At 41.2% G+C, this 26,157-nt stretch overlaps 1 protein-coding gene across 1 annotated transcript in view; it reads right to left on the bottom strand.

Annotated features, from left to right (window-relative positions):
• The window catches only part of esyt1a (extended synaptotagmin-like protein 1a), a 71,323-nt gene that overhangs the window by 11,673 nt on the left and 33,493 nt on the right, over positions 1–26,157 (bottom strand). Inside the window, exons 11-24 of the mRNA XM_043681733.1 lie at positions 24,775–24,846; positions 21,257–21,343; positions 17,998–18,147; positions 15,755–15,949; positions 14,470–14,646; positions 12,552–12,634; positions 12,076–12,124; positions 10,017–10,106; positions 9,271–9,366; positions 8,816–8,887; positions 6,254–6,340; positions 5,839–5,982; positions 2,572–2,807; positions 2,179–2,271 (exon numbers count right to left, since the gene is read on the bottom strand). Coding sequence (XP_043537668.1) covers positions 2,179–2,271; positions 2,572–2,807; positions 5,839–5,982; positions 6,254–6,340; positions 8,816–8,887; positions 9,271–9,366; positions 10,017–10,106; positions 12,076–12,124; positions 12,552–12,634; positions 14,470–14,646; positions 15,755–15,949; positions 17,998–18,147; positions 21,257–21,343; positions 24,775–24,846 — 1,631 coding nt within the window. The remainder of the gene's footprint in view (positions 1–2,178; positions 2,272–2,571; positions 2,808–5,838; positions 5,983–6,253; positions 6,341–8,815; positions 8,888–9,270; positions 9,367–10,016; positions 10,107–12,075; positions 12,125–12,551; positions 12,635–14,469; positions 14,647–15,754; positions 15,950–17,997; positions 18,148–21,256; positions 21,344–24,774; positions 24,847–26,157) is intronic.

Raw genomic sequence — 26,157 nt, 5'->3', positions numbered from 1 at the left:
AGAGGCGGCAAATGGAGTTTAATGTAGACAAGTGTGAGGTGATACACTTTGGACGGAGTAATCGGAATGCAAAGTACTGGGCTAATGGTAAGATTCTTGGGAGTGCAGATGAGCAGAGAGATCTTGGTGTCCATGTACACAGATCCCTGAAAGTTGCCACCCAGATTGACAGGGTTGTTAAGAAAGCATACACAGTGTTTGGCCTTTATTAATAGAGGGATTGAGTTCCGGAACCAGGAGGTTATGCTGCAGCTGTACAAAGCTCTGGTATGGCCACACTTGGAGTACTATGTACAGTCCTGGTCACCGCATTATAAGAAGGATGTGGAAGCTTTGGAAAGGGTGCAGAGGAGATTTACTAGGATGTTGCCTGGTATGGAAGGAATGTTTTACGAGGAAAGGTTGAGGGCCTTGAGGCTGTTGTCATGAGAGAGAAGAAGGTTGAGAGGTGACTTAATAGAGACATACAAGATAATCAGAGGGTTAGATAGGGTGGACAGGGAGAGCCTTTTTCCAAGTATGGGGACGGCAAACACGAGGGGGCACAACTTTAAAGTGAGGGGAGATAGGTATAAGACAGATGTCAGAGGTAGTTTCTTTACTCAAAGAGTAGTAAGGGTATGGAATGCTTTGCCTGCAATAGTAGTAAATTCGCCAAGTTTAAGTACATTCAAGTCGTCATTGGACAGGCAAATGGATGTACATGGAATAGTGTAGGTGGGATGGGCTTCAGATTAGTATGACAGGGCGGCGTAACATCGAGGGCCGAAGGGCCTGTACTGTGCTGTAATGTTCTATATTCTATAAGTGTCAGGTTATGCATTTGGGGGAAGGTAAACAAAGCAAGAGAACAGACAATAAACGGGAAGGTATTGAAAGAGATCAAGGTAGTCAGAGAGAGTGTAAATCCATAGGTTCCTGTGGATGGCAGGACAGGTAGATAAGGTTGTAAAGAAGGCACGTGGAATGCTTTCCTTCAATGGATAGAAGAGAAGGGACGATTGATAGAAGGATTAGAGGGGATGTGAGGAAACATGGAGTGAGACTTTCATGTTCAGTTCTGCAAGCTCAAAGGGATCTGGCAAAACTTATTGTTTTTTGCTAAAATCAGGATAGATCATGATAAAATGAATAGGGGTGAACTTGACAGGGGAAATGTGGAAAGATTGTTGCCACTTTGGAGACTTTAGGACCAGAGGGCATCATCTCAAGGCAGAGATGAAGATGAATTTCTTCTCTCAGAGAGGAGTGAATCTGTGAAATTCTTTACAACTGTTGCCTGTAAAGGCTGGTTCATTAAGTATATTCAAGGCTGGGCTGCAGATTTTTAATCAGCAAAGGAATCATGGCATATGGGGATATGGCAGGAAAGTGGAGTTGAGGATTATCAGCCACGATCATATTGAATGGAGGAGCAGACTCAATATGCTGACAGGCCTACTCCTGTTCCTACATCTTATGGTCTTACAGGGTGATGAAGTGGCCGTGACAGGAGACTCAGCTGAAACATAAACCAGTTGAGCTGAATCTGATTCTATACTACAAATTTTACTTAATGACAATATCACAATGTTATTTCAATTATTTCCAATTTAAACAATAATAACAATAATAATAGTAATAATAACAACTCTGGGAAAGGAGAGAAAATTTTGCACAAATTTAGGAAACGTTTTATGAAGTGCTTCTAAATGATTGAAGTGGTATGTCAATGAAGAAGGATCAACACCCTTTAAAGGATGACAATAATTGATGACATAATTTTCAATATAGGAATTCAGTACCATCTGCACGTTCTCAAAAATAATTTGACAATTTACTATAATTAACTGAAACAATATTACAATATTGAAAATTCTTCCACTGGAAATAAATATATGACTAACTGCAGCAGCCAAAGAGAGGTGACACAGCTATAATATTCCTAAATCTACAGGAATCGCTCCACAAAGCAACAAATGTATATTGATAGGAAAGAAGATAAAAAGGAAAGAAAAGAGAGAATTCAAAATGCATATCCTAGTATTCCATTCATTAAGTGAATAAAGGACTTAAGTGACTATAAAATGAAGTCAGTATAGGACCTATGAAGCAGTCCACAGATTTTATCGATCTGTGTAGTGTAGTAAGTCAGCAGTAAAATACAAAGAATACAAAGACTGCCTCTCAAACCCTTACCTGCAGGAATGCACTACAAGTAGCAGTTTTCCTTGCTGCACGTGGTACTGCAGTGTTAGCTTGATCTGTGGTGATTCTAAAATATCCATTTTACTGAAACAGGAAGAAGACAGTGTCTGTAGTTACATGAAAAGATGAACAACAACTGTGCAGCTTGGTTTCTGAGCAGTCACATGAGCCATTCAATGTTAAAAGGCCTCCAGCTACACTCCAATCTCCTCCCTGGTTTTCCTTGTGGGGGGGGATGGTGGTGACTGCAATTTAGACAACAAGGCATTACAGCATGATTTGACCTTTAACGCTTGATCTTTGCCATGCTTAGCAAGCTAGTGTAGTCAACATACTCAATGGAATAATTTGCATTTGATATGAAACTAAAAACTTGTCATCTACCGATGCATTCTCTGTCGCAGATCCAGTTCAGATGACACCGATTCACTGATTGGAACGCTGCTGTTCTCGGAAACTGAATGGTTACTGGGATCATTCACTAGTGACGAAACAGGTTTCAGTTCACTCTCGTCACTAACTGAAGGCGAGAATGACACATTCTCCACCTCACAGTTAGCTGGGTCCTGTGCCACAGACTGAATTGAGAAAAGTTCCCTGGAATGCTCAGAAACTAGGATCTGTGGCAAAGTAAAAAAAAGACAGAACATTGACAATAAATAAAAGAACAATTGCAGCAAACCCATTACATAAAAAGAGCATCACATGTATAAACAAAACAGTTGGAGCCACAAAGAACAGAAGACTTGGAACTAATGATTAAAACAGTCTGAGCAGCCCGATATGCAAAGGAATACAACAGTTAAAGCAGCCTCATGTATGGAAGGACGATCAGGTGACTTTGAATCAGGCTCCATTGTGTGGTAAGGGCCATTCATCTCAGTATGGACAAATGCATAGCAGATGAAATATAATGTCTATAATTGTGAGGCTATCCACTCTGGTATCAAAAACAGGAAAACAGATTATGATCTGAATGGCTACAGACTGGACAAATGGGAAGTAAAATGAGACCTGGGTATCCTTGTATACCAGTTGCTGAAAGTAAACATGCAGGTGCGGCAGGTCATGGAGAAGGCAAATGGTATGCTGGTTTTCACAGCAAGTGCAGGAGCAGGGATGTCTTGCCGCAATTGTACAGGGCCTTGGTGAGTATTGTGTGCAGTTTTGGCTTCCTTATCTGAGGAAAGATGTTATGGCTTTGGAGGGAGTGCAGCAAGATTGATTCCTGGGATGGCAGGACTGATATATGAAGAGAGACTGGATTAGTTAGGACTATATTAAATGGAGTTTAAAGAATGAGAGGGAAATACATTAAGGACAAAAGGGTAACTAGGGAGAGAATAGGGCCCCTGAAAGATCAGCAAGGCAGCCTTTGTGAGGAGCCGCAGGAGATGGGAGCGATACTAAACAAGTATTTTGCATCAGTGTTTAATGTGGAAAAGGACATGGAAGGTATAGAATGTAGGGAAATAGATGGTGACGTCTTGAAAAATATCCATATTACAGAGGAGGAAGTGCTGGATGTCTTGAAACACATCAAAGTGGATAAATCCCCAAGACCTGATCAAGTGTACCCTAGAAACTCTGTGGGAAGCTAGGGAGGTGATTGCTGGGCCTCTTGCTAAGATATTTATATCATCGATAGTCACAGCTGAGGTGCCAGAAAACTGGAGGTTGGCAAACGTGGTGCCACTGTTTAAGAAAGGCGATAGGGAAAAGCCAGGGAACTATAGACCAGTGAGTTTGACATCAGTAGTGGGCAAGTTGTTGGAGGGAATCCTGAAGGACAGGATGTACATGTATTTGGAAAGGCAAGGACTGATTAGGGATAATCAACATGGCTTTGTGTGTGGGAAATCATGTCTCTCAAACTTGATTGAGTTTTTTGAGGAAGTAACAAAGAGGATTGATGAGGGCAGAGTGGTGCACATGATCTATACAGACTTCAGAAAGGCGTTCGGCAAGTTCCCCATGGGAGACTGATTAGCAAGGTTAGATCTCACGGAATGCAGGGAGAACTAGCCATTTGGATACAGAACTGGCTCAAAGGTAGAAGACAGAGGGTGGTGATGGAGGGTTGTTTTTCAGACTGGAGGCCTGTGACCAGTGGAGTGCCACTAGGATTGGTGCTGGGTCCACTACTTTTCATTATTTATATAAATGATTTGGATGTGAACACAGGAGGTATAGTAAGTAAGTTTGCAGATGACACCAAAATTGGAGGTGTAGTGGACAGCGAAGAGGGTTACCTCAGATTACAACAGGATCTTGATAAGATGAGCCAATGGGCTGAGGAGTGACAGGTGGAGTATAATTTAGATAAATATGAGGTGCTGCATTTTGGGAAAGCAAATCTGAGCAGGACTTATACACTTAATGGTAAGGTCCTGGGGACTGTTGCTGAACAAAGAGACCTTGGAGTGCAGGTTCGTAGCTCCTTGAACGTGGAGTCGCAGGTAGATAGGATAGTGAAGGTGTTTGGTGTGCTTTTCTAATTGGTCAGAGTATTGAGTACAGGGTTTGGGAGGTCATGTTGCGGCTGTACAGGACATTGATTAAGCAACTTTTGGAATATTGCATGCAATTCTGATCTCCTTCCTATCGGAAGGATATTGTGAAACTTGAAAGGGTTCAGAAAAGATTTACAAGGATGTTGCCAGGGTTAGAGGATTTGAGCTATAGGGAGAGGCTGAATAGGCCGGGGCTGTTTCCCTGGAGCGTCGGAGGCTGAGGGGTGATCTTAGACAGGTTTATAAAATCATGAGGGGCACGGATAGGATAAATAATCAAGGTCTTTTCCCTGGGGTGGGGAAGTCTAGAACTCGAGGGCTTAGGTTTAGGGTGAGAGGGAAAAGATATAAATGGGATCCAAGGGGCAACCTTTTTACAGAGCGGGTGGTGCATGTATGAAATGAGCTGCCAGAGGAAGTGGTGGAGGCTGGTACAATGGCAACATTTAAAAGGCATCTAGATGGGTATATGAATAGGAAGGGTTTGAAGGAATATGAGCCAAGTGCTGGCAAATGGGATTAGATTGGGTTGGGATATCTGGTCGGCATGGACGAGTTGGACCGAAGGGTCTGTTTCCGTGCTGTATATCTCTATGACTCTATCTCATAGAAACCTGTAAAATTCTAACCGGATTAGACAGGATAAAGCAGGAAGGATGCTTCCCATGACCGGGGATCCCAAAACTAGGGGTCACAGTTCAGGTGTATTTGCTCGGCCATTTAGTTCTGAGATGAGGAGAAATGTATTCGCCTAGAGAGTGGTAAGCCTGTGGAATTCTATGCCACAGAAAGTGGCTGAAGCTATATTATTGAATGTTTTCAAGAAGGAGTTACATCCAGTTCTCAGAGATGTTGGGATCAAAGAGTATGGGGAAAAAAGTGGGAACAGGGTATGGAGTTGGATGTTCGGCGATGATCACACTGAATGGCGGAGTTAGCCCCAAAGACTGAATGTCATACAACTCCTGTTTTCTCTGTTTATATGTATAAAGCATTTCTACATTTTGAATTTAATCACATATACATATACACAGATTAACATGCATAGGTATGCAGGCACATATAAACATACACGTAAGTACACATAGCAACACAAATTTTTAAACAAACAATAAATAATAGTTTCATATTCACTTACCCCCAGCATGACTTTCAACATGATTTGACTATTGGGTCCTGAATTTTCCAACTTAAACCATTTGTCGAAGGTCAGATTCTTGCTGGTCAGCAGTTGGCAGAGTGGAAGTGTCAGAGTCCCCAGGACATGACTGTCATCTTTAACCTAGGCAACAATTTTGAAAATACCTTTTAAAATGACAATATCACAAGCCAATACCATGAAGTCAAGTAAAAGGACTGTAGCTAGATATTAAATCAGATTTTAAAATCTGATAAAAACAAAATCCATTAAATTTACTCAATCGTCTGTTGAATCCACTCTGAGTTAGATTCGGTAATGTACTGAGATGATTTTGCTGATGTGCTAAGGTGACATATTCAAGATGTAAAATGTAATTAACAAAAGCACGTCATACTCTACTCTTGCAGTTTACCTGAAGCTCCATACGCTCCAAGTTTGGATTCCCTACAAGGAATGAAAATGATTCCTCCCAAATGGGTAGTTCTGTGCTATTAATAACCTGTAAAAGAGAAAGGCACCAGTAACAGTTTGTAGTTGTGCATGAAGAAAAGAAATGTTCATCAGTATGACCCCTCAATCTCAAACACTGAGTCTAAACCACTTCAACATTCCATTCTTTTGAATATGCCAAGCTGCACTTTGCTTTAAAAGATATTCGTTCTGCCCTCTTTAAATAGGTTTTCGGGGAAAGAGGGTTAATGTTTTGATCATAATGTGATAGCCTCATTGTCAGGAATGGAACATACAGTGCCAAACACTCTCAGAACAGGTATAGCATGGAATTAGAGACAGAGTAAAGCATCACGTTATCGCTGTTAAATGCTACTAGTTGTAATGATCCCAGCTGACAGTAATACTGGATATTTAGGTGTATTTAAGACAGAAATAGAAAGGTTCTTGATTAACAAGGGCATTAAAGGTTACAGGGATAAGGCAGGAGAAAGGATTTGAGAAACATACCAGCCATGATTAAATGGCAGAGCAGACTTACTGGACTGAATGGCCTAATTTTGCTCCTGTATCTTATGGTCTTACAAGTGGGATCCCAGAGTGATACTTGGCTTGATAGATCATAGCTTTATTTTTGCAATTGATTACTTTGGTTAGTCACTGAACATGCTCACCTGAGGCTGCTGATGTTCTTTAAATAACACAAGTTTATTACACAAAAGGAACAATTATTCAAACTGTAAAGATTTTACTGTTTTTGATTGTTGACTGAATTAGGAAAGGACTGTTTTATGACAAAGGATTGTGGAAGGAATTGTTGCATTTTTAAGAAAACAGATTACTGAAAATCAGTGCGTAGTGTTCAAGCAGTGGGGAAGGTGTTTGTAGATGGCCCAGCTGTGTATAAAGTGAGAACTGACTGGCAACAGGTTGCTGATTAGTTGATGGAATTGTGACCAGTTGTGGATGCCAAAGGCCATGAACCTGATAACTCTGATTGGCTCTTTGGTAGCTGACCAGCTTGAGGGTATGAATGACACTGGCATAAGCCTTCAGACAAGGGTAAGTGGTCTCTCTGTCTCTCGCCTGAAGAAAGCCAGTTTATATTTTTTCCCTACCAGTTGTTATAAGCGGTTGCTTTTAACCAATAAGTTAGAGACTTTATAATTTGTGAACCAATTGTTCTCTGCCCCTGTGAAGAAACGAGAGAACCTGAAGGAAAAGATTCAAGAACTGAAGGACGTGGGAAACAAAAAGAACACTCCATTGAATCAGGAGGACTGTTACTATTGGATTGTTACCCTATTTCCCCCCCTTCCCCACTACCCATGATGCCAATTTATTTTTGTCTGTCTATGTATGTGCAGGATGCAGTTTAGAAGGAGGTTGGAGTTTTAACAAGTAGAGTTATATGTTGACAATTAATAGTTGTTTAATCAGTGGTTAGAATCGATTTATCTGTGATAACTAGTCGTTCTTGTTAAGTACACAAATGTTTTACCTGGTTTTCTGTTAGCCTGGGTCTATCTGACATGTAAACTGGGGACTTTGAATACTTTGATAACAATTGTTTTTAAACTTGGATAATGTCTCTGGGAATAGCAGGGCTTGATTTCCAACATGCTATCTCTGTCTTAACTCTTCAATTCCTTATTTAACTGACAGTTTCCTGTTTTGATAGCTTGAAGACTTCTTTTCTGTTCTGATGACCTGAACTGAAGTACTTCTGAAGAAGTCATACTGGACTTTGAAACATAACTCTTTTTCTCTTTACAGATACTGCCAGACCTGCTGAGTTTCTCCAGCACTGTTTTTATTTCTAATTTGCAGTATTCCTTTCAGTTCTGACAGCTTGAGAACTTCTATAAAGCTCTCACAGTTTGAAGACTGCACAAAGTAAAACACTTCTGTTAAGGTGAAATTAAATCTGATTCTGAATTGAACTCAAAAATCAAGGGGCTCCTGGTCTGATTTCTCTGTACATCATAAAAGTTCAACTTTGTAAACACTTTATTATCTCCACAGGTATCCTGCCTTCTTGGAAATAATGTCTTTCGTTCACTGATCCAAATGACTTTCTGACCTTTTAAACAAAAACATCGATCTTCACAGAACTGAAACTGCTGTGAACTGGTTAAGAGATTGTCCAATGATACCCAGCTGAGGAGTTTCTTTGCTGTTCAAATGTTTGCTTGATCTGATGGCTGAGTTGGCGTACAGAATCAGAACAGATGCTGATCTGTCACTCAATCCTCCTCATGTCTGTTTCTTGAAGCATGTTATTTAATTAACCAGCAATTACTTCGGGTATACTTTGCAGTGAAAAATCACCAACTTTATGCTAAATGTCAAGGATTACACATTAACATGGAGATAGGAGAATCTTCCCTTCTATGTCTTTGATACTGATTCAGAACAAGTTCAGCATTACTACAAAGAACACCATTTTCCCTGGATACCTGAAATTTTTGCAGTGCAGAAGTTCCAAAGCAAACTAACCTGTGCGACAGGGTCACTCTCTTACCTGACTTTTAAATGAAGTGCCATTAACAGTGATCTGAACCATTGGACTGGGCTGCTTCTTCCCTTTCTTCACCTGCATGAAGATGTAACAAACATAGTTAGAATCTTAGAAATGAACAAGTCCTAGCAACTTAATTTAACTCTCAATGGTCTTATTCTATATTGTACACTAACAATGACACAGTCAGTAGGCTGAGCAAGATTAGAAGAGAGCATATGCATTTGTACACAAATCCTATTTGGAGGAGTTGTTGGGTCTCACCTTGATAAGATTGCCTCTACAAGTTGATACACAAGCCATGCTGCTTATAAAATTGGATCCCTCCCTTTCCAACCACATGTTTAACAAGCCTAGATGCTGACTCGCCCATACTACAGCAGGGATCAAGTGACCAGCAAGCATAGCTGGGACAGAAATATCCAATTTTATTGATAATTGACAAGCCTGAGGCCTACAGGAAGATCGTGTGCCCTGTCCAGGTAGACGGTCAAGATGGCAGCAGATGGTTCCAAATCATTCTGTGTGAAGATGGTCCTGTTTGCCTGAAGCACCTGAAAAGAGATGGATTTGACGAAAATAAACATTTAAAGCAAAATATCAGCTCTTGGATTTGAATGAACTATGGGATAAGTGTTTTTCTTAAAACTCCTCATTAATAAAATAAAATCGTAATGCAAATGCTTCATCTAGATTCCCTTTCAGTCTGGCTGGTTGCAGTGTCCAGAGGAGGGGAGGGTAATGAAAGATCTTAAAGGAGTCAAACCAGAGACCACATCCTCTTTTCATTCTCTCAAATAATGACCATATATGTGCCATATTTAAACAGTTGCAAAGGTGCAATTAACTGTATCTTGTTTACCACAAAGAGACTCTTCTAATTATACCAAAAGGTAACTATCCTCACCTACACTAGACCAAGAGGGCCCTCCAGAGGGATATTCCCAGAAAGTATGGATGACAGCACATACAGCATCATCCAGTTCAGGCCCATTAATAACGGAGGTGCATGTCTTTTCTTTCATGTTTCAAAGTAACAATGTTCAGCTTCGAAAAGTGAAAATGATCTGTTCTCTCCTCAACCAGCAAAGAACATAAAACATAGATTCGACCTGAAGGAGCAGAACTTCATTCCAATTATTTGGAATTCACCAAGAGTAACAAACCAGACAGCAAGTAGAATGAAAACTCAAACTAATCTCACCTGATCTAGGATAAGTGCATCCATGCCTGGCGGCAACCATTCTAACTTGAGGTGAAGTTTTCCTGATTTGACGTCGTTCAGCATGAACCACTATAGATGGACAAAGAGAGGAAACAGGCAGTTTGGTAGCTGCAAAGATAGGGTCTTTTTTATTTTGAGCTTTTTAGAGTTTTGGACTGAAATGAGAAAAAAAAAACTTTTAAAACCAGTGTTTTGAAAGGATGGCTGCATGGTTTAAAAGCAAGTAACCTGACACTCGTGGTAAGCATCATAAGTAGCTGTTTGAACAAGCAGAATTTGAAATGGCTGCAGAGGAACAACAGCCAAGTAGTTTTGAATTCAGATACAGTTCTGGTTGGCAACAGGACGTTGATTGGTCTATGGACTAATGACAAGTTACTGATGACAAGGGCATTTTGTTTGCAAACAACTGTATGGTTGGGTTCTCAGGTAACTGAACAGCTTGGGGTTGGAAACAAGATAAAGAGAAGTGTTCCGATCTCCACAAGCTCAGGCACTATCTCTCTGTTCTCTCTGCTATGACTTTTAATCTATATATCAGAGGCATTTTACAAGTGAACCAACCGTCCTGTGCCTATTACAAACCAGTGGATCAATTTGAAAAAAGAAAGCTAAGAAGAAACCTTTGGATCAGCAAGAACCAGCTCAACTGAATTTTTGGACAAAGACTATGCACTGTCTTTCTACTTTTTCTCCTCTGTCTATGTGTTTTTCCTCGTCAATGCATCTATCTCTGTGTATGTAAAGGGGATTTTAGCTACTGCCGAATTACTTGGTATAAATAGTAATACTTGTTAAGTATAGAAACCTGGTCTGTGCTTTCTATGACCCAGGTGGAAAAGTCAGGTAAATTTTGATTTATTATCATCATATATACCGAGATACAATGAAAAGTATTGTTTTACGTGCTAACCAGACAAATCCTACCGTACATAAATACATCAAGGTAATAGAACAGAATGCAGAATATAAGTGTTACAGCTACAGAGAAGGTGCAAAGAAAGATCAACTCTGATCGTTCATAAGTCTGATAACAGCGGGAAATAAGCTGTTCTTAAATCTGTTGTTATGTGATTTCAAACTTCTGCATCTTCTGCCCGATGGAAGAGGATGGAGAATGTCGTGCATTTGTTTTAAAAAATTTTCGACATTTGTGAAAACTCCAAGAATAGCCGGGCTTAATTTCCAGTGCACTACCCCAGTGAGTCATGACATTGGAGCCGATAATGAAACTTCATTATTGTAAACTTGGCAGCAAAAGTTTAGTTTTCAGGGCACTTTTGTCTGTTATACTGTGGAGCTTATAGTAAAATATCAAAACATGGCTGTCACAAAATCATCAGATCTTAAAACAAAGTTCACCAGCATCAGACTGAGGTAAGATGGCTTCATTTGAAAAGACATCATAAACAGATTGAATTGCCTGTCTTGGCATTTTGACAAGCCAGGGAGACTATTTTCAGTAGAAGGGTCACTGGACCTGAAACGTTAACGCTGATTTCTATCCACAGATGCTGCCAGCCCTGTTGAGCTATTCCAACAAGTTTCATTTTTGTTTCTGATTTACAGCATCCGCAGTTCTTTCAGTTTTTATTTTGCGTGGAGACTATTTTCAACTGCCTTCCTATCTAGAAAACAGGCTTCTTCCCACACTCTGTCAGTAACGCTGCAAGTTAATACCTTAATGGATAGGATGTTCTGACAAGCACTCAGTGCTGTTAGATTAATTGGTTTTAGTTGGTTAAATTCCCTGATCCACGACATTTTCCAACCTGTATTTTAAGTTTAGTTAAGTGCAGTGTGTCACGATGCAGAAAGAGTGAGAATCTATATCAGCGAAAAAAAACTCCAGTTAGGTAGAAGCTCACTATGGTCCACAATTTATATCCATTAATTTAAAACAAAACAAACAGAAAGGCTACCTCCATGAAGTATTCCCATCCCCTGGGCCATTACAGTCGAGGGATTCAATATTCCTAGCTAGAAGGAATGGGAAGTCTGCCCCATTATATGATTTGAACTAACAAGATTTTCCTACCTCATCCATAACTTTACTGTTCATGATGTCCTTGTAACTGATCTTCAATCTGCATGTCAGAGAACAACTTAAGTCAAACACTAACGAAAAAACGTTTACATTGTGCGTGAATACAATTGAGTATGGCTATTCTTAGAAAGCAACTCATTTATTAATAAAAGTATAATGGAATTTCCATGACCATGCAGAGAACTTCAAACAATGTTTTGAAAAGATTTATAGTGTATTGTTTACTGAGAGAGCAGTGCAGAGAGTGTTTTACACTGTATCTAACCCTGTGATGTCCTTGCCCTGGGAGTGTTTGATGAGGACAGTGTAGGGAGCTTTACTCTACATCTGTCCCCGTACTGTCCCTGTCCTGGGAGTGTTCACCAAAACATTTGAAGAACCAGTGTTCCCATAGAAGGCACTTTGCTCTAATGTAGTATTAAAATTGTCCTCAAACCTTTTCTGAATTTTCTGATGGAGCAACATACCTTCCAAGGAAATCATCTTTGTCAATGTCCTTATCGAAGAGCTCAAACTCTAGCTCCTGACCTGGAATGTGATTTACAATGACCTAAGAGGAGAAAGGTTACCACAGGTCAGAACATGCCTTTGGAAAAGTGTTAGAGACAAAAAAAACTGCTGATGTTGGAATCCAAGGTAGACAAGCAGGAGGCTGGAAGAACACAGAAGGCTTATGTTAGGATGAGACGTGAAGGCTCAGTTACGACGCTTGAGAGTTACAAGTTAGCCAGGAAGGACCTAAAGAGAGAACTAAGAGGAGCCAGGAGGGGGGCATGAGAGGTCATTGGCGGATAAGATCAAGGAAAACCCTAAGACTTTCTATAGCTATATCGCGAATAAAATAATGACGAGAATAAGGTTAGGGCCAATCAAGCATAGTAGTGGGAAGTTGTGCATGGAGTCAGAGAAGATAGAGGAAGCACTGAATGAATACTTTTTGTCAGTATTCACACTAGAAAAAGACAATGTGGTCGAGGGGAATACTGAGATACAGGCTACTAGACTAGATGGGATTAAGGTGCATAAGGAGGAGGTGTTAGCAATTCGGGAAAGTGTAAAAATAGGTAAGTCCCCTGAGCCAGTTGGAATTTATCCTAATATTCTCTGGGAAGCCAGGGAGGAGATTGCTGAGCCTTTGGCTTTGATTTTTATGTCATCATTGTCAACAGGAATAGTGCCAGAAGACTGGAGGATAGCAAATGTTGTTCCCTTGTTCAAGAAGGGGAGTAGAGACAACCCTGGAAATTATAGACCAGTGAGCCTTACTTCAGTTGTGGGTAAAGTGTTGGAAAGGGTTATAAGAGAGGGGATTTAGAATCATCTAGAGAGGAATAAGTTGATTAGGGATAGTCAACACGGTTTTGTGAAGGGTAGGTTGTGCCTCACAAACCTTAATTGAGTTCTTTGAAAAAGTGACCAAACAGGTGGATGAGGGTAAATCAATTGATGTGGTGTGTATGGGTTTCAGTAAGGCATTTGATAACGTTCCCTACGGTAGGCTATTGCACAAAATACGGAGGCATGGGATTGAGAGTGATTTAGTGGTTTGGATCAGAAATTGACTAGCTGAAAAAAGACAGGTTGATGGGAGAAATATTCACCCTGGAGTTCAGCTACTAGTGGTTTACCGCAAGGATCTGTTTTGGGTCCACTGCTGTTTGTCATTTTTATAAATGATCTGGATGAGGGCACAGAATGATGGGTTAGTAAATTTGCAGATAACACTGCAAATCAGAGGGTTAGATAGGGTGGACAGTGAGAGCCATTTTCCTCGGTTGGTGATAGCTAGCATGAGGGGACATAGCTTTAAATTGAGGGGTGATAGATATAGGACAGATGTCAGGGGTAGTTTCTTTACTCAGAGAGTAGTAGGGGCACGGAACGTCCTGCCTGTAACAGTAATAGACTGACCAACTTTAAGGGCATTTAAAATAGTAATTGGATAAACATATGGATGCGAATGGAATAGTGTAGGTTAGATGGGCTTCAGATTGGTTTCACGGGTCAGCGCAACATTGAGGGCAGAAGGACCTGTACTGCATTGTAATGTTCTGTGTTCTATGTTCTAGCAAGCCAGGCAGCATCAGGAAGTGGAGAAGTCAACATTTTGGGTATAACCCTTCTGAGGAAAAGAGTAACAACTGATTAAAAAACACTAGGTAGGAAGAGTTAACAGGGCCAGATAATAGCACCCACGCATGAAATAATCCACCACTTTTACACAGTACCAAGACTGAGCGGAAAAAGTCAGCATGTCAGTAAGTGACCCACATAAAGGACCTGCCCACTTGTCAGCCAGGCTCATTCATCTGGCACTCATCATGGTTCTACTGATTAAGAGTTTTATCTTATTGGTTTCAAAGGGCAGTATCCAAACACACTGACCTCATACATCTCATGCCACTTGGGGTTAAGGTTTTCTTTAATTGTTTTGCTCCGGAAGCTTTGGGCACCTGCTCGCACTTTGACATAGGGATCAGATTTCCCTTTCACCATCCCTTTCATGAAATTGTCCTTTGCAATTAGGTTCTCAGCTTCTAACAGATGAATCCGTATCACTCCCTGAAAGAAGAAAAAGAAGTTAACACTGCTACCTTTTAGCAACATAAGAACAGGTGCAGACCACTCATCCCCTGAAACCTGCTGTACTCTTCCACTGGATCATGATTGATTTGTACCTCAACTCTATTTCTGATTGCTCTTGTACCTGTCAACTAGTTTTGAATTAATTTTTGAACCTGGACTCTCAAATCTCTATGTTTTTGCACAGTTTCTAGTTTGTCACCATTTAGATAGTAGTGGCCAGAAACTTGTGTCAGACTGGCCTTCTATTTACACTAACAAAACTCTGTTTCTGCACAATCATTCAGTTTAAAAAGTGCATTTCTCCGTCAGTTTTAGTAATAAATCTCTTGGCAATAATATAAAATTTCACAATGTCAGCAGAAACCAGTTGTTTGAATTTTTAAAAAATGTTCTTTTATTAACCAATTTTTCTATTCAACCTGGTCAGAGATGTTATTACACACCTCTGGAGTAGTTGGGAGTTGAACCTGGGCCTCCTGGACCAGGGATAGGAAGACCTGGATGCAAGGTGAAATGAACCAAAAAATTGGATGAAAAACATTGTAAACAATTTCTATAATCAATCCCCATATTTGATCCCTAGAATCACTCACTGTAATTCCTCTCCACAGTCCAACACCTACCCTCTTTTGTTCAATCTTACACTCAGTCTTTATTTTTCAATTTCAGCCTGATCATTTTTCTTTCTACATTCATACATTTTTGCTTCAGCCAAACCTGTTCTTTGAAGTCATGTGAATGTCAGCACAGCCCCAGGGGACAATTGACTGCTCCCTTCTTACAGAGAGGGAGAGAACTGACAGTCAGTGTAACCTGAGGGTCACCATATCGCTCACAACAGACAAGGTTCAGAACACGGGGTCTTCATGTTAACCTCAGCTAAGATGGGAATTGCACCTGTGCTGTTGGTATCACTCTGAATTGCAAACCAACTATCCAACCAACTGAGCTAACTGATCCCTATGCATCAAACAATGAAAAATCTTATTTTCATTGATCTACTTTCAGTTTAATCTATAATCATTGGAATAGTGAATCCTTTCATACATGAAAATATAAAATGGTTCTGTAATTGACCAAGTACCTCAGTCCCCACACTGCTTGGGGCACTGCTCTCAGTTGGTAAAGGAGCTTGGATCAGGCTGCCCACTCCAGCTTCCACTAACTTAGCTGCAGTCATATTCATCTTGTCAGACTTGGCTGATCCTGTGTTTTTTTCCAGTGTGGATTTCCGAGTTCTAGGCAGCTTCTCCAGATCAACTGCGTCAGCAATCAGGATCTGCCAAAGAAACAAACACACAGCCACAGTAAAGAAGGGGAATAGTGTGATACTAATTTGTGCTGCATCAATTATAAAGCTCAGCAATGCTAAGTGATTTATTTCTAGCATTTAAAAGGTTCTTATTTAAAATCTAACACATCATAATAGGAGAAGGCACATGCAATTCAGTCTCTTGAACCTGCTCTGCCATTCAGTACAATCACGGCTGATCTTCTAAATAAAGTTCACTTTCTTGTCCTATTTCTTGACCCTCAATGTCCAAAAATCTATTGATCTCTGTTTTGTACATAATGATTGAACGTCTGTACCCTTTGGGTCACAAAATCTCCTCATTTCAGTCTGAAATGGCTGACTCCTTATTCTGAGACTGTGAACCTCCAGCAGGGGTCAGCAGAGGTACTGCATCTCAGCACTGACCCTGTCAAACCCTCCATGCATTTATACATTTCATTGTGATCACCTCATGCTTCTACACTCCAGAGAATATCGGCCTGTCCTACTTAATCATTCCTTATAGGGTAGCCCTCTTGTCTCAGGAACCCTTCCTGTGAACGTTTGTTGCTCTCCTCCATGGCAACAAATCATCCCTTAGGAAAGGCTAAAATTGTGCTTAGTACTCCAGGTGTGGTCTCAAAGCCCTGTATAATTGTAGGAAGACTTCATTCCTCTTGTTCTCTAGCCCCTTCAGAATAAAGACAAACAATCAATGTTCCTTCCTAATTTCTTGTTCTGCCTGCATGTTAACTTTCTGTGATTCATGTACAAGGACATCCAAATACCCCTGAATCCCAACATTTCCTCTCCTCTCACCTTTTAGAAAAAAGTTTGCTTTTAACATCACATTTTCACACATACTCAATCTGTCACTTTCTTTGAGTTAATGATGACTATACAATAATTTTAAGCGAACAGATTAAACCATATGCTGTCAGAGGAAATTAAGCTGCATTGAATCCCAGAGAGAAAGAGGAAGTGCAGAACAGAAGGAAAATCAGAGAAAGCAACGAATCGTGATTGAGAAAATTTGCACTTTCCTGAAATGCGAAGGTGTTAAATCATTTATACAAAACTGGTACAACTTTGACATCCTGTAATCTGACTGTATAATGTCCTTTTCAGGCAATAAGACACTATTGGATTTACAATGACAGCCATCCTGGTGACAGCGCAGAATGGAGCAGAGTAGGATGTTTCTTTGTACATGAAGCAACATATATTTCCACCACTGACCAGAAAGAAAGATCATTTACTTTAAGATTTAAAACCTACCAATATACCAAAATCATTTTACATTCAACTGTTCATGGAACAGTTACAGAACAGACTGAATAATGACCTGAAGACCAAGGAAGAAAACAGACAGAGGGAAAGTGAGAAACTGAAAAAGAAACTGCAACAACTAAAAGAACAAACTGAGCAGTGTTGAAGTGCAGCTTCATGTCTTCTTATCCTCACGTAACAATGAATTGGAGATGCCGGTGTTGGACTGGGATGTACAAAGTTAAAAATCTCACAACACCAGGTTATAGTCCAACAGGTTTAATTGGAAGCACACTAGCTTTCGGATTGACGCTCCCACTACTACCACCTGATGAAGGAGCAGCGCTCTGAAAGCTAGTGTGCTTCCAATTAAACCTGTTGGACTATAACCTGGTGTTGTGTGATTTTTAACTCACATAACAATGTTATTCTTGACAATGCCACTGGACAGAGTTGGTGGGTTAAAGGAGGGGAACATTGACAGTTACAATCCAACATAAAAAGAGGTGGATTTCCACCATGAGTACCTGGTGGTAATCCAGCAGAGTGGATCCCCCACCTTTTAAGCTCTTCAACTGATTGAAAATTTGTGGAATTTAGAGAATAAGAGTTAAGTTGGCACCAGATACTGGGCAGCTAGTGAAGACAAAGTGTACCTAAAATGTCCCTTGAACTCTGTTCAAGACACCTGACTATTCCTGGTGTTGGTTTCAACTCAGTTCTTTTAGTCCTCAGAATGTCCTTTTAAAAAGATCCAAAATCTCTTGTTTGTTGGATTTACTCACCCGCATTATGATTTTCAGGTAGATTTGGCTGTGGCGCCCAGAATGTTCTAGTGGGAACCACTGGTTAAAGCTCATATCTGGGTTCATCAGCAACTGTGACAGAGAAATGGATAGTGACCCCAGACTAAATTGACGGTCATCATCTTTAACCTAGAAGAAAAATTAACATGCACAGATTTAACTGAAACATGTACTTGTAATTAATGATTGTGATTTATAATCCTTCACTTCTCTTATTTTATCTTTACCCCATTTTCAGTTATTGCCCTTCCTTATTTTACTTTCCTAAATGTTAGCAATGTTGCTTTAAGACGGTTTTAGGATCATCACATCTTGTCCATTATAAAGCATAGAACATTACAGCGCAGTACAGGTCCTTTGGCCCCTGATGTTCCAACCTGTGAAACCAATCTGAAGCATGTCTAACCTACGCTATTCCATTTTCATCCATATGTTTATCCAATGACCATTTAAATGCCCTTAAAATTGGCGAGTCTACTACTGTTTCAGGCAGGGCATTCCATACCACATCTGTCCTATATCCATCACCCCTCAATTTAAAGCTATGTCCCCTCGTGCTAGCCATCACCATCCAAGCAAAGAAGCTCTCATTGTCCACCCTATCTAACCCTGTGATTATCTTATATGTCTCAACTAAGTTACCTTTCAACCTTCTTCTGTCTAATGAAAACAGCCTCAAGTCCATTAGCCTTTCCTCATAAGGCCTTCCCTCAATACCAGGCAACATCCCAGTAAATCTCTGAACCCACTCCAAAGCTTCCACATCCTTCCTATAATGTGGTGACCAGAACATTATGTATAGTAAAATAAAAATGACAACACAGAAACATGATTTGAAGATGCCGGTGTTGGACTGGGGTATACAAAGTTAAAAATCACACAACACCAGGTTATAGTCCAACAGGTTTAATTGGAAGCACACTAGGTTTCGGATTGACGCTCCCACTACTACCACCTGATGAAGGAGCGTCGCTAAGCTAGTGTGCTTCCAATTAAACCTGTTGGACTATAACCTGGTGTTGTGATTTTTAACTTTGAACACAGAAACAGGTTGTTTGAACACACCAATTCACATTTACCCACCTTTCCTTAAACTATCTAATCTATTTGTAAATATTGAAATCCACTGGTTTAACAAAATCCTATTTACCTAAATAGGATCTCCACTGCACCTCCAATAAAAGTATTGACAGTGGATTCAGAGAACCCAAGGAAATTGCAGGCTACTGTCTCTGCTTCAACTCCTAACTCTAGTGGCGAAAGTGAGTACTGCAGATGCTGGAGATTAGAGTCAAGATTAGAGTGGTGCTGGAAAAGCACAGCAGGTCAGGCAGCATCTAAGGAGCATAAAAATCAATGTTTCGGGCAAAAGCCCTTCATCAGGAATGGGCTTTTCCGATCATCATTCCTGATAAAGGGCTTTTGGCCGAAATGTCGATTTTCCTGCTGCTCGGATGCTGCCTGACCTGCTGTGCTTTTCCAGCACCACTCTAATCTTGCTCCTAACTCCAGTGGTCTATTGTACATTCTCACAACCATATTTCCCCATTATCTGTCCTAAGTCTTAGATTACATGATTAAATGCATCTGGCTGTGCAATCATAGTCACAATGCAGAAACAGACCCTTCAACCCAACTCGTCCATGCTGACCTGCCAAAATGCCTTTTTAAATGTAATTTTACTCACCTCCACCACTTCTTCTGGCAGCTCATTCCATATACACATCACCCTCTCCGTGAAAACATTGCCCCTCAGGTCCCTTTTATTTCTTTCCCCTCTCACCCTAAATCTATGCCCTCTCGTTCTGGACTCCCCCTCCCCAGGGAAAAGACCTTGTCTATTTATCCCATTCATGTCCCTCATGATTTTATAAACCTCTATATGTTCACCCTTCAGCCTCCTATGATCCAGGGAAAACAGCTCAGCCTATTCAGTTTCTCCTTATAACTCAAACTTTCCAGTCTCTTTCCAACAGCAAGGCGACCAGAACTATGTGCAGTATTCCAAATGTGGCATTACCAATCACCTGATTTTTGTCACTGATGCTGGTGGGTTAAGATTTGGAATCTTCTCCCTTGCTAATTCAAGACTATCTCCTCATTAAAGTTGCTCATCAAAGCAAAACCTTTGGTCACCTGTCTTAAGTTCCATTTTATAATTGTTTGTAGGATGTGGAAGTCACTGGTTAGGCCAACAATTGTTGCCCATCCCTAACTGCCCTTGAGAAGGAGTGGACTGTTGCCTCTTTGGGGAAAAAAAAGAGTAACCGGTTATGTCATTTGAAAGTGGACAAGCAGGAGGCTGTAAGAACACAGCAAGGCAGGAGGTGGAGAAATCGATGTTTCAGGTATAACCCTTCAGGAATGGAGGCGGGGGAGGGGGAGCTGCAGATAAAGGGGCATGGGTGAGGGGGGTTTTAGGTGAGGAGAGAGGCTGGGTGGTAGGTGAACATTGAGGATATGATCTGGTTGGTCGATGAGAGGAGTGAATCTAGTTGGTAACTGGAAGGAAGGGTTAATCAGAGGAATGGAAGGGAGGGAGTCAGGGGATGGGAAGGGAGGTTATTTGAAATTGGAGAACTCAATGTTGAGTCCTCAGTCTGTAGGCTGCCCAGGCGGAAGATGGTGTTGTTCCTCCAATTTGCGGTTTGGTTTGTTGTGGCAATGGAGGAGGCCAAGGATGGTCATGTCGGAAAGGGAGTGGGAAGGAGAATTAAAATTGAACGATGACCGGGAGGTCAGGTGCACCTTACAGTCATTTGAAAGGGCAGTGGGTCTGCAGTGAAAACAGCAGCCCTACCAAGATAGGGTTTTACAACAATCCAATAATTTTGTAGTCAATATTTTTTAAATTCCAAGGGAATTAATTAATTGAATTTAAATTTCCTAGTTGCCATGACGGATCTCGTGTCTCTGGATTATTAGTCAAGGTCTCTGGATTATTAGTCAAGTAACATAACCATCACACGACCTTACCCAGGAACTATGTGGCTCAGTGTTAACTTTAGTCCGATTGTGCAATTATGAAATGCTTTGGAACACTTTAACATATTAAAAGCACGACATAAGTTCTTGTTATTGATGGTCATAAAAGTTTGAAAATGCTTCAGGTGATGCAGTTCACCACAAAATCCATAGACAATGCAAAATTCAGGAGTTCCTCGAAGGAAAATAAAAGGTGACAGACACCATTTAAATTAGCATTTCAAAACCCCTCTGGAGAAGTGAAGGAAGGTACCTGTATATCAAGGTCTTGTTGATTTGGATTTTGAACAAAAAATGTAAAGGCATCCTCCCAAACTGGGGCATTTGTGTTATACACCGTCTGTGGGAAGAGAAAATAATGTGACATATTGGAGAAGCAGAAATTTGTCAACTTAATTTGTCAGTTTAAAAATGTAACTCTGAAGATCTAATGTTACAACCCAAGTCAGAAGGAGTGCATTGTCCTTCTCTTGACGTACTAATCCATGAACCATAACACACATTTAATTTTTATTTTAAGATTACATACAGTGTGGAAACAGGCCCTTTGGCCCAACAAGTCCACACCGACCCTCCGAAGAGCAACCCACCCAGACCCATTCCCCTACGTTTACACCTATTTATTATGGGCAATTTAGCATGGCCAATTCACCTAACCTGCACATTTTTGGAATGTGGGAGGAAACCGGAGCACCCGGAGGAAACCCACGCAGCCTTGGGGAGAATGTGCAAATTCCACACACAGTTGCCTGAGGTGGGAATTGAACCCGGTCTCTGGCGCTGTGAGGCAGCAGTGCTAACCACTGTGCCTTGTTTTAACCAGTTTCCAATATGTCCAATGGTATGATCTCTCTATATCACACTTAAAATAAAGAAGAATATTGATTTATTATAAAGTAAAAGAAAAACCATATTGATGAAAATGATGAACTGGCTAACATATTCAGTTTGTAATATGAAAATATAAATGTTTACCCCTGTAAATAACTCAACACCCACCTGTGCACGCACGCGCACATGCACACACACTCTCTCTATATATATCTCTTTCACTCACGCACACACACACAAAAGGGAAAATTGTTTGGGAGAAACACTTGGCCAATAAGTCTTAGTTCATGAAGCAAAAAGGATAGTGTGACAAAGAGTCGCAGAGTCATAGAGAAGTACAGCACGGAAACAGACCCTTCGGTCCAACTTGTCCATACCAACCAGATATCCTAACCTAATCTAGTCCCATTTGCCTGCACCTGGCCCATATCCCTCTGAACCCTTCCTATTCATATAACCATCCAGATGTCTTTTAAATGCTGTAATTGTATCAGCCTCCACCACTTCCTCTGGCAGCTCATTCCAGATACACACTACCCTCTGTGTGAAAGCATTGCCCCTTAGGTCCCTTTTATACCTTTCCCCTCTCACCCTAAACGTATGCCCTCGAATTCTGGACTCCCCCACCCCAGGGAAGAGACTTTGTCTATTTATCCTGTCCATGCCCCTAATGATTTTATAAACCTCAATAACGTCACACCTCAGCCTTCGATGCTCCAGGGAAAACAGCCCCAGCCTATTCAGCCTCTCTCTATAGCTGAAATCCTCCAACCCTGGCAACATCCTTGTGCCACCGTGCCGCCTTAGTGGGCGGCACGGTGGCACAGTGGTTAGCACTGCTGCCTCACAGCGCCTGAGACCCGGGTTCAATTCCCGCCTCAGGCGACTGACTGTGTGGAGTTTGCACGTTCTCCCCGTGTCTGCGTGGGTTTCCTCCGGGTGCTCCGGTTTCCTCCCACAGTCCAAAAGATGTGCAGGGTCAGGTGAATTGGCCATGCTAAATTGCCCGTAGTGTTAGGTAAGGGGTAAATGTAGGGGTATGGGTGGGTTTCGCTTCGGCGGGTCGGTGTGGACTTGTTGGGCCGAAGGGCCTGTTTCCACACTGTAATGTAATCTAATCTAAATCTTTTCTGAACCCTTTCAAGTTTCATAACATCCTTCCATTATGAAGGAGCCTAGAATTGCACACAATATTCCAAAAATGGCCTAACCAATGTCCTGTACAGCTGCAACATGAACTCCCAGCTCCAATGCTCTGACCAATAAAGGAAAGCATACCAAATGCCATCTTCACTATCCTATTAACCTGCGACTCCACTTTCAAGGAAATATGAACCTGCACTCCAAGGTATCTTTATTCAGCAAAACTCCACAGGGCCTTACCATTAAGTGTATAAGTTCTGTTCTGATTTGCTGTCCCAAAATACAGCACCTCACATTTATCTAAATTAAACTATCTGCCACTCCTCAGCCCATTGGCCCATCTGATCAAGATCCTGTTGTACTCTGATGTAACCTTCTTCTCTGTCCACTACACCTCCAATTTTGGTGTCATCTGCAAACTTACTAACTGTACCTCCTATGTTCGCACCCAAAACATTTATATAAATGATGAAAAGTAGTGGACCCAGCACCGATCCTTGTGGCACTCCACTGGTCACAGGTCTCCAGTCTGAAAAACAACACTCCACCACCACCCTCTGTCTTCTACCTTCAAGCCAGTTCTGTATCAAGTGGCTAGTTCTCCCTGTATTCCATGAGATCTAACCTTGCTAATCAGTTTCCCATGGGGAACCTTGTCGTACACCTTACTGAAGTACATATAGATTACATCCACTGCTCTGCCCTCATCAATCCTCTTTGTTACTTCTTCAAAAAAACTTAATCAAGTTTGTGGGACATGACCTCTGACACACAAAGCCATGCTGACTATCCTGAATCAGTCCTTGCCTTTCCAAATACATGTACATCCTGTCCCTCAGGATTCCCTCCAACAACTTGCCCACCACTGATGTCAGGCTCACCGGTCTACAGTTCCTTGGCTATTCCTTACCACATTTCTTAAATAGTGGCACCACGTTAGCCACCCTCCAGTCTTCTGGCATCTCACTTGTGACTATCAATAAAATATCTCAGCAAGGGGCCCAGCAATCACTTGCCTAGCTTCCCACAGAGTTCTGGGTTACACCTGTTGGTCTGGCATTGTGCCACGTGTAGACAGTTATCACCAAACATAGGCTGATGTTTCTGCGAAATTGGTAGATACGGCTTGCTCAGGAAACACAATGTCTTTTGGTCTCTGTTCAAGATCACAATCCGCTTTCACAATATGTTTAGCACAAATGTGCTTCAGAAACTGCAGACATCAGCTGGATGGGGTGTTTATTTTTAAAAGGCTTCCCCACAACTGAAAATCCAAAAAGAAGTATCTAAGCTTGTAAAACACTATTCACAGACATAAAATAGTTAGAAAAGCAGTCAGGTATTTTATTTGCGTGAGTTCAAGCAACCAAAATCAGCAATTATCCAGAACAATGTGGTTTCCAAGAAATGCATTGTTAAAAAATGTTCCAATGTGACTTTTTAATCCTCTTAAAAGAAATTCTGGTATCCAAAGTCATTTAAACTCAAATGCGCAAAAAATATTACATGTGAAGCCAAAATAACACTAAGGAGATCATGTTTAGTTAATTCTGATAGTTACGTACAAACTTCAGTATTTTACTGTAAGTCTCCATGGACTGTACGCCACACTGAATAGTATGTGAATGAGAGAAGCAGAAAATCTGAAGGAGAGCAAATTCTGCATGTGGAACTAATGACAATGATGGGGCTGTGCAAAGGGCCATCATGGAGAACATGGTGGCAATTCTTCCTTACTCAAAATTACACTGCACTCTATTGACTTTAAACAATGGACCTGGTAGTGTTTATCCATACCCTGCTTTCGAAGGTTTTGTCCAATAATGAGACCTGTACCAGTGCATTTGGTTCCCTGGATCCTTGCTTTAGCTGTGGATAAAAAGAAGAGATAATGAAACAGCAACTCCTGGAGCAGGAAATACAAGAACTGAGGAAGAGGAAGAATGAGAAAGGAGAGACACGAAAGAGAAATAATTAGCAGACAGAAATATAGAAGGAACGGAAACCAAGAAGGTAGGAAATTAAAATTCCACTCGAACTACCATGAATTTCACCAGTTTCTGAGGATACATACTCAAACCAGCTTTTTCAGTGGTTGTATATCAGGTCTGATGATGACCTAGCTAGGTAGCAGATTGAAGTCTAGAAAGGACCAAGGAGGTGGGTTGACATACTTTTAAAATTCATTTTTTGAGTTTAGGAATGCAACTATGAGGTTATAATTTCTGAGGCTTCCTCTGAGCAATTTTGACCTCCCCTGATGATGAGGACAATATAAATGGGCCATTAGCCACATCCACAACTTGACCAGACATTGTCAAGGTTTTGCGACATTTGGGCATAGATCGCTTCAGGATCTGAAGAGTCACATATGGTGCAGAACATTGTGCAAATCATTGATGAACATCCCCACTCTGACCTTTTTACAGGAAAGGTTACTGATGAAGCAGCTGAAGATGGTTGGGTCTGGAGCACTACTCTGAGAAACTCTTGCAGAGATGTCCTGGAGCTAAGATGATTGACCTCCATCAACCATAACTATCTCCAATGTTCCAGATTTGACTTGAACCAGTGGAAAGATTTCCCCAATCCCGACTGATTCCAGTTTAACTTTGGCTCCTTGATAGCACACAGTTAAATGCAGCCTTGATGTCAAGGGCACTCACTCTCAGCTTATTTATGGAATTCAGCTCTTTTGTCCATTTTTGGACAAATGCTATTGAGGTGTGGAGGTGAGCAGTCCTGGCAGAACCCAAACAGAGTCTCAGCGAGCAAATTATTCCTTTGCAATTGCCACTTGACAGCACTGTTCACAGTCCTTTCAAACACTTCGCTGGTTATTGAGAATAGAATTAAGGGACCGTAATTGGATGGATTGGATTTGTCCTGACTTGTTACAGGACACCGATGGGCAATTTACCTACATTGAGGAGAAAGTGAGGACTGCAGATGCTGGAGATCAGAGCTGAAAATGTGTTGCTGGAAAAGCACAGCAGGTCAGGCAGCATCCAAGGAACAGGAGAATTGACGTTTCGGGCATAAGCCCTTCTTCAGGAATGAGGAAAGTGTGCCCAGCAGGCTAAGATAAAAGGTAGGGAGGAGGGGCGTTGGAAATGCAATAGGTGGAAGGAGGCCAAGGTGAGGGTGATAGGCCGGAGTGGGGTGGGGGCGGAGAGGTCA

The sequence above is a fragment of the Chiloscyllium plagiosum genome, chromosome 43, assembly GCF_004010195.1.
Source record: "Chiloscyllium plagiosum isolate BGI_BamShark_2017 chromosome 43, ASM401019v2, whole genome shotgun sequence".
NCBI lineage: Eukaryota > Metazoa > Chordata > Chondrichthyes > Orectolobiformes > Hemiscylliidae > Chiloscyllium > Chiloscyllium plagiosum.
The sequence above is the reverse complement of the archived record's forward strand: the minus strand, read 5'-3'. Positions and strand labels throughout refer to the sequence as shown.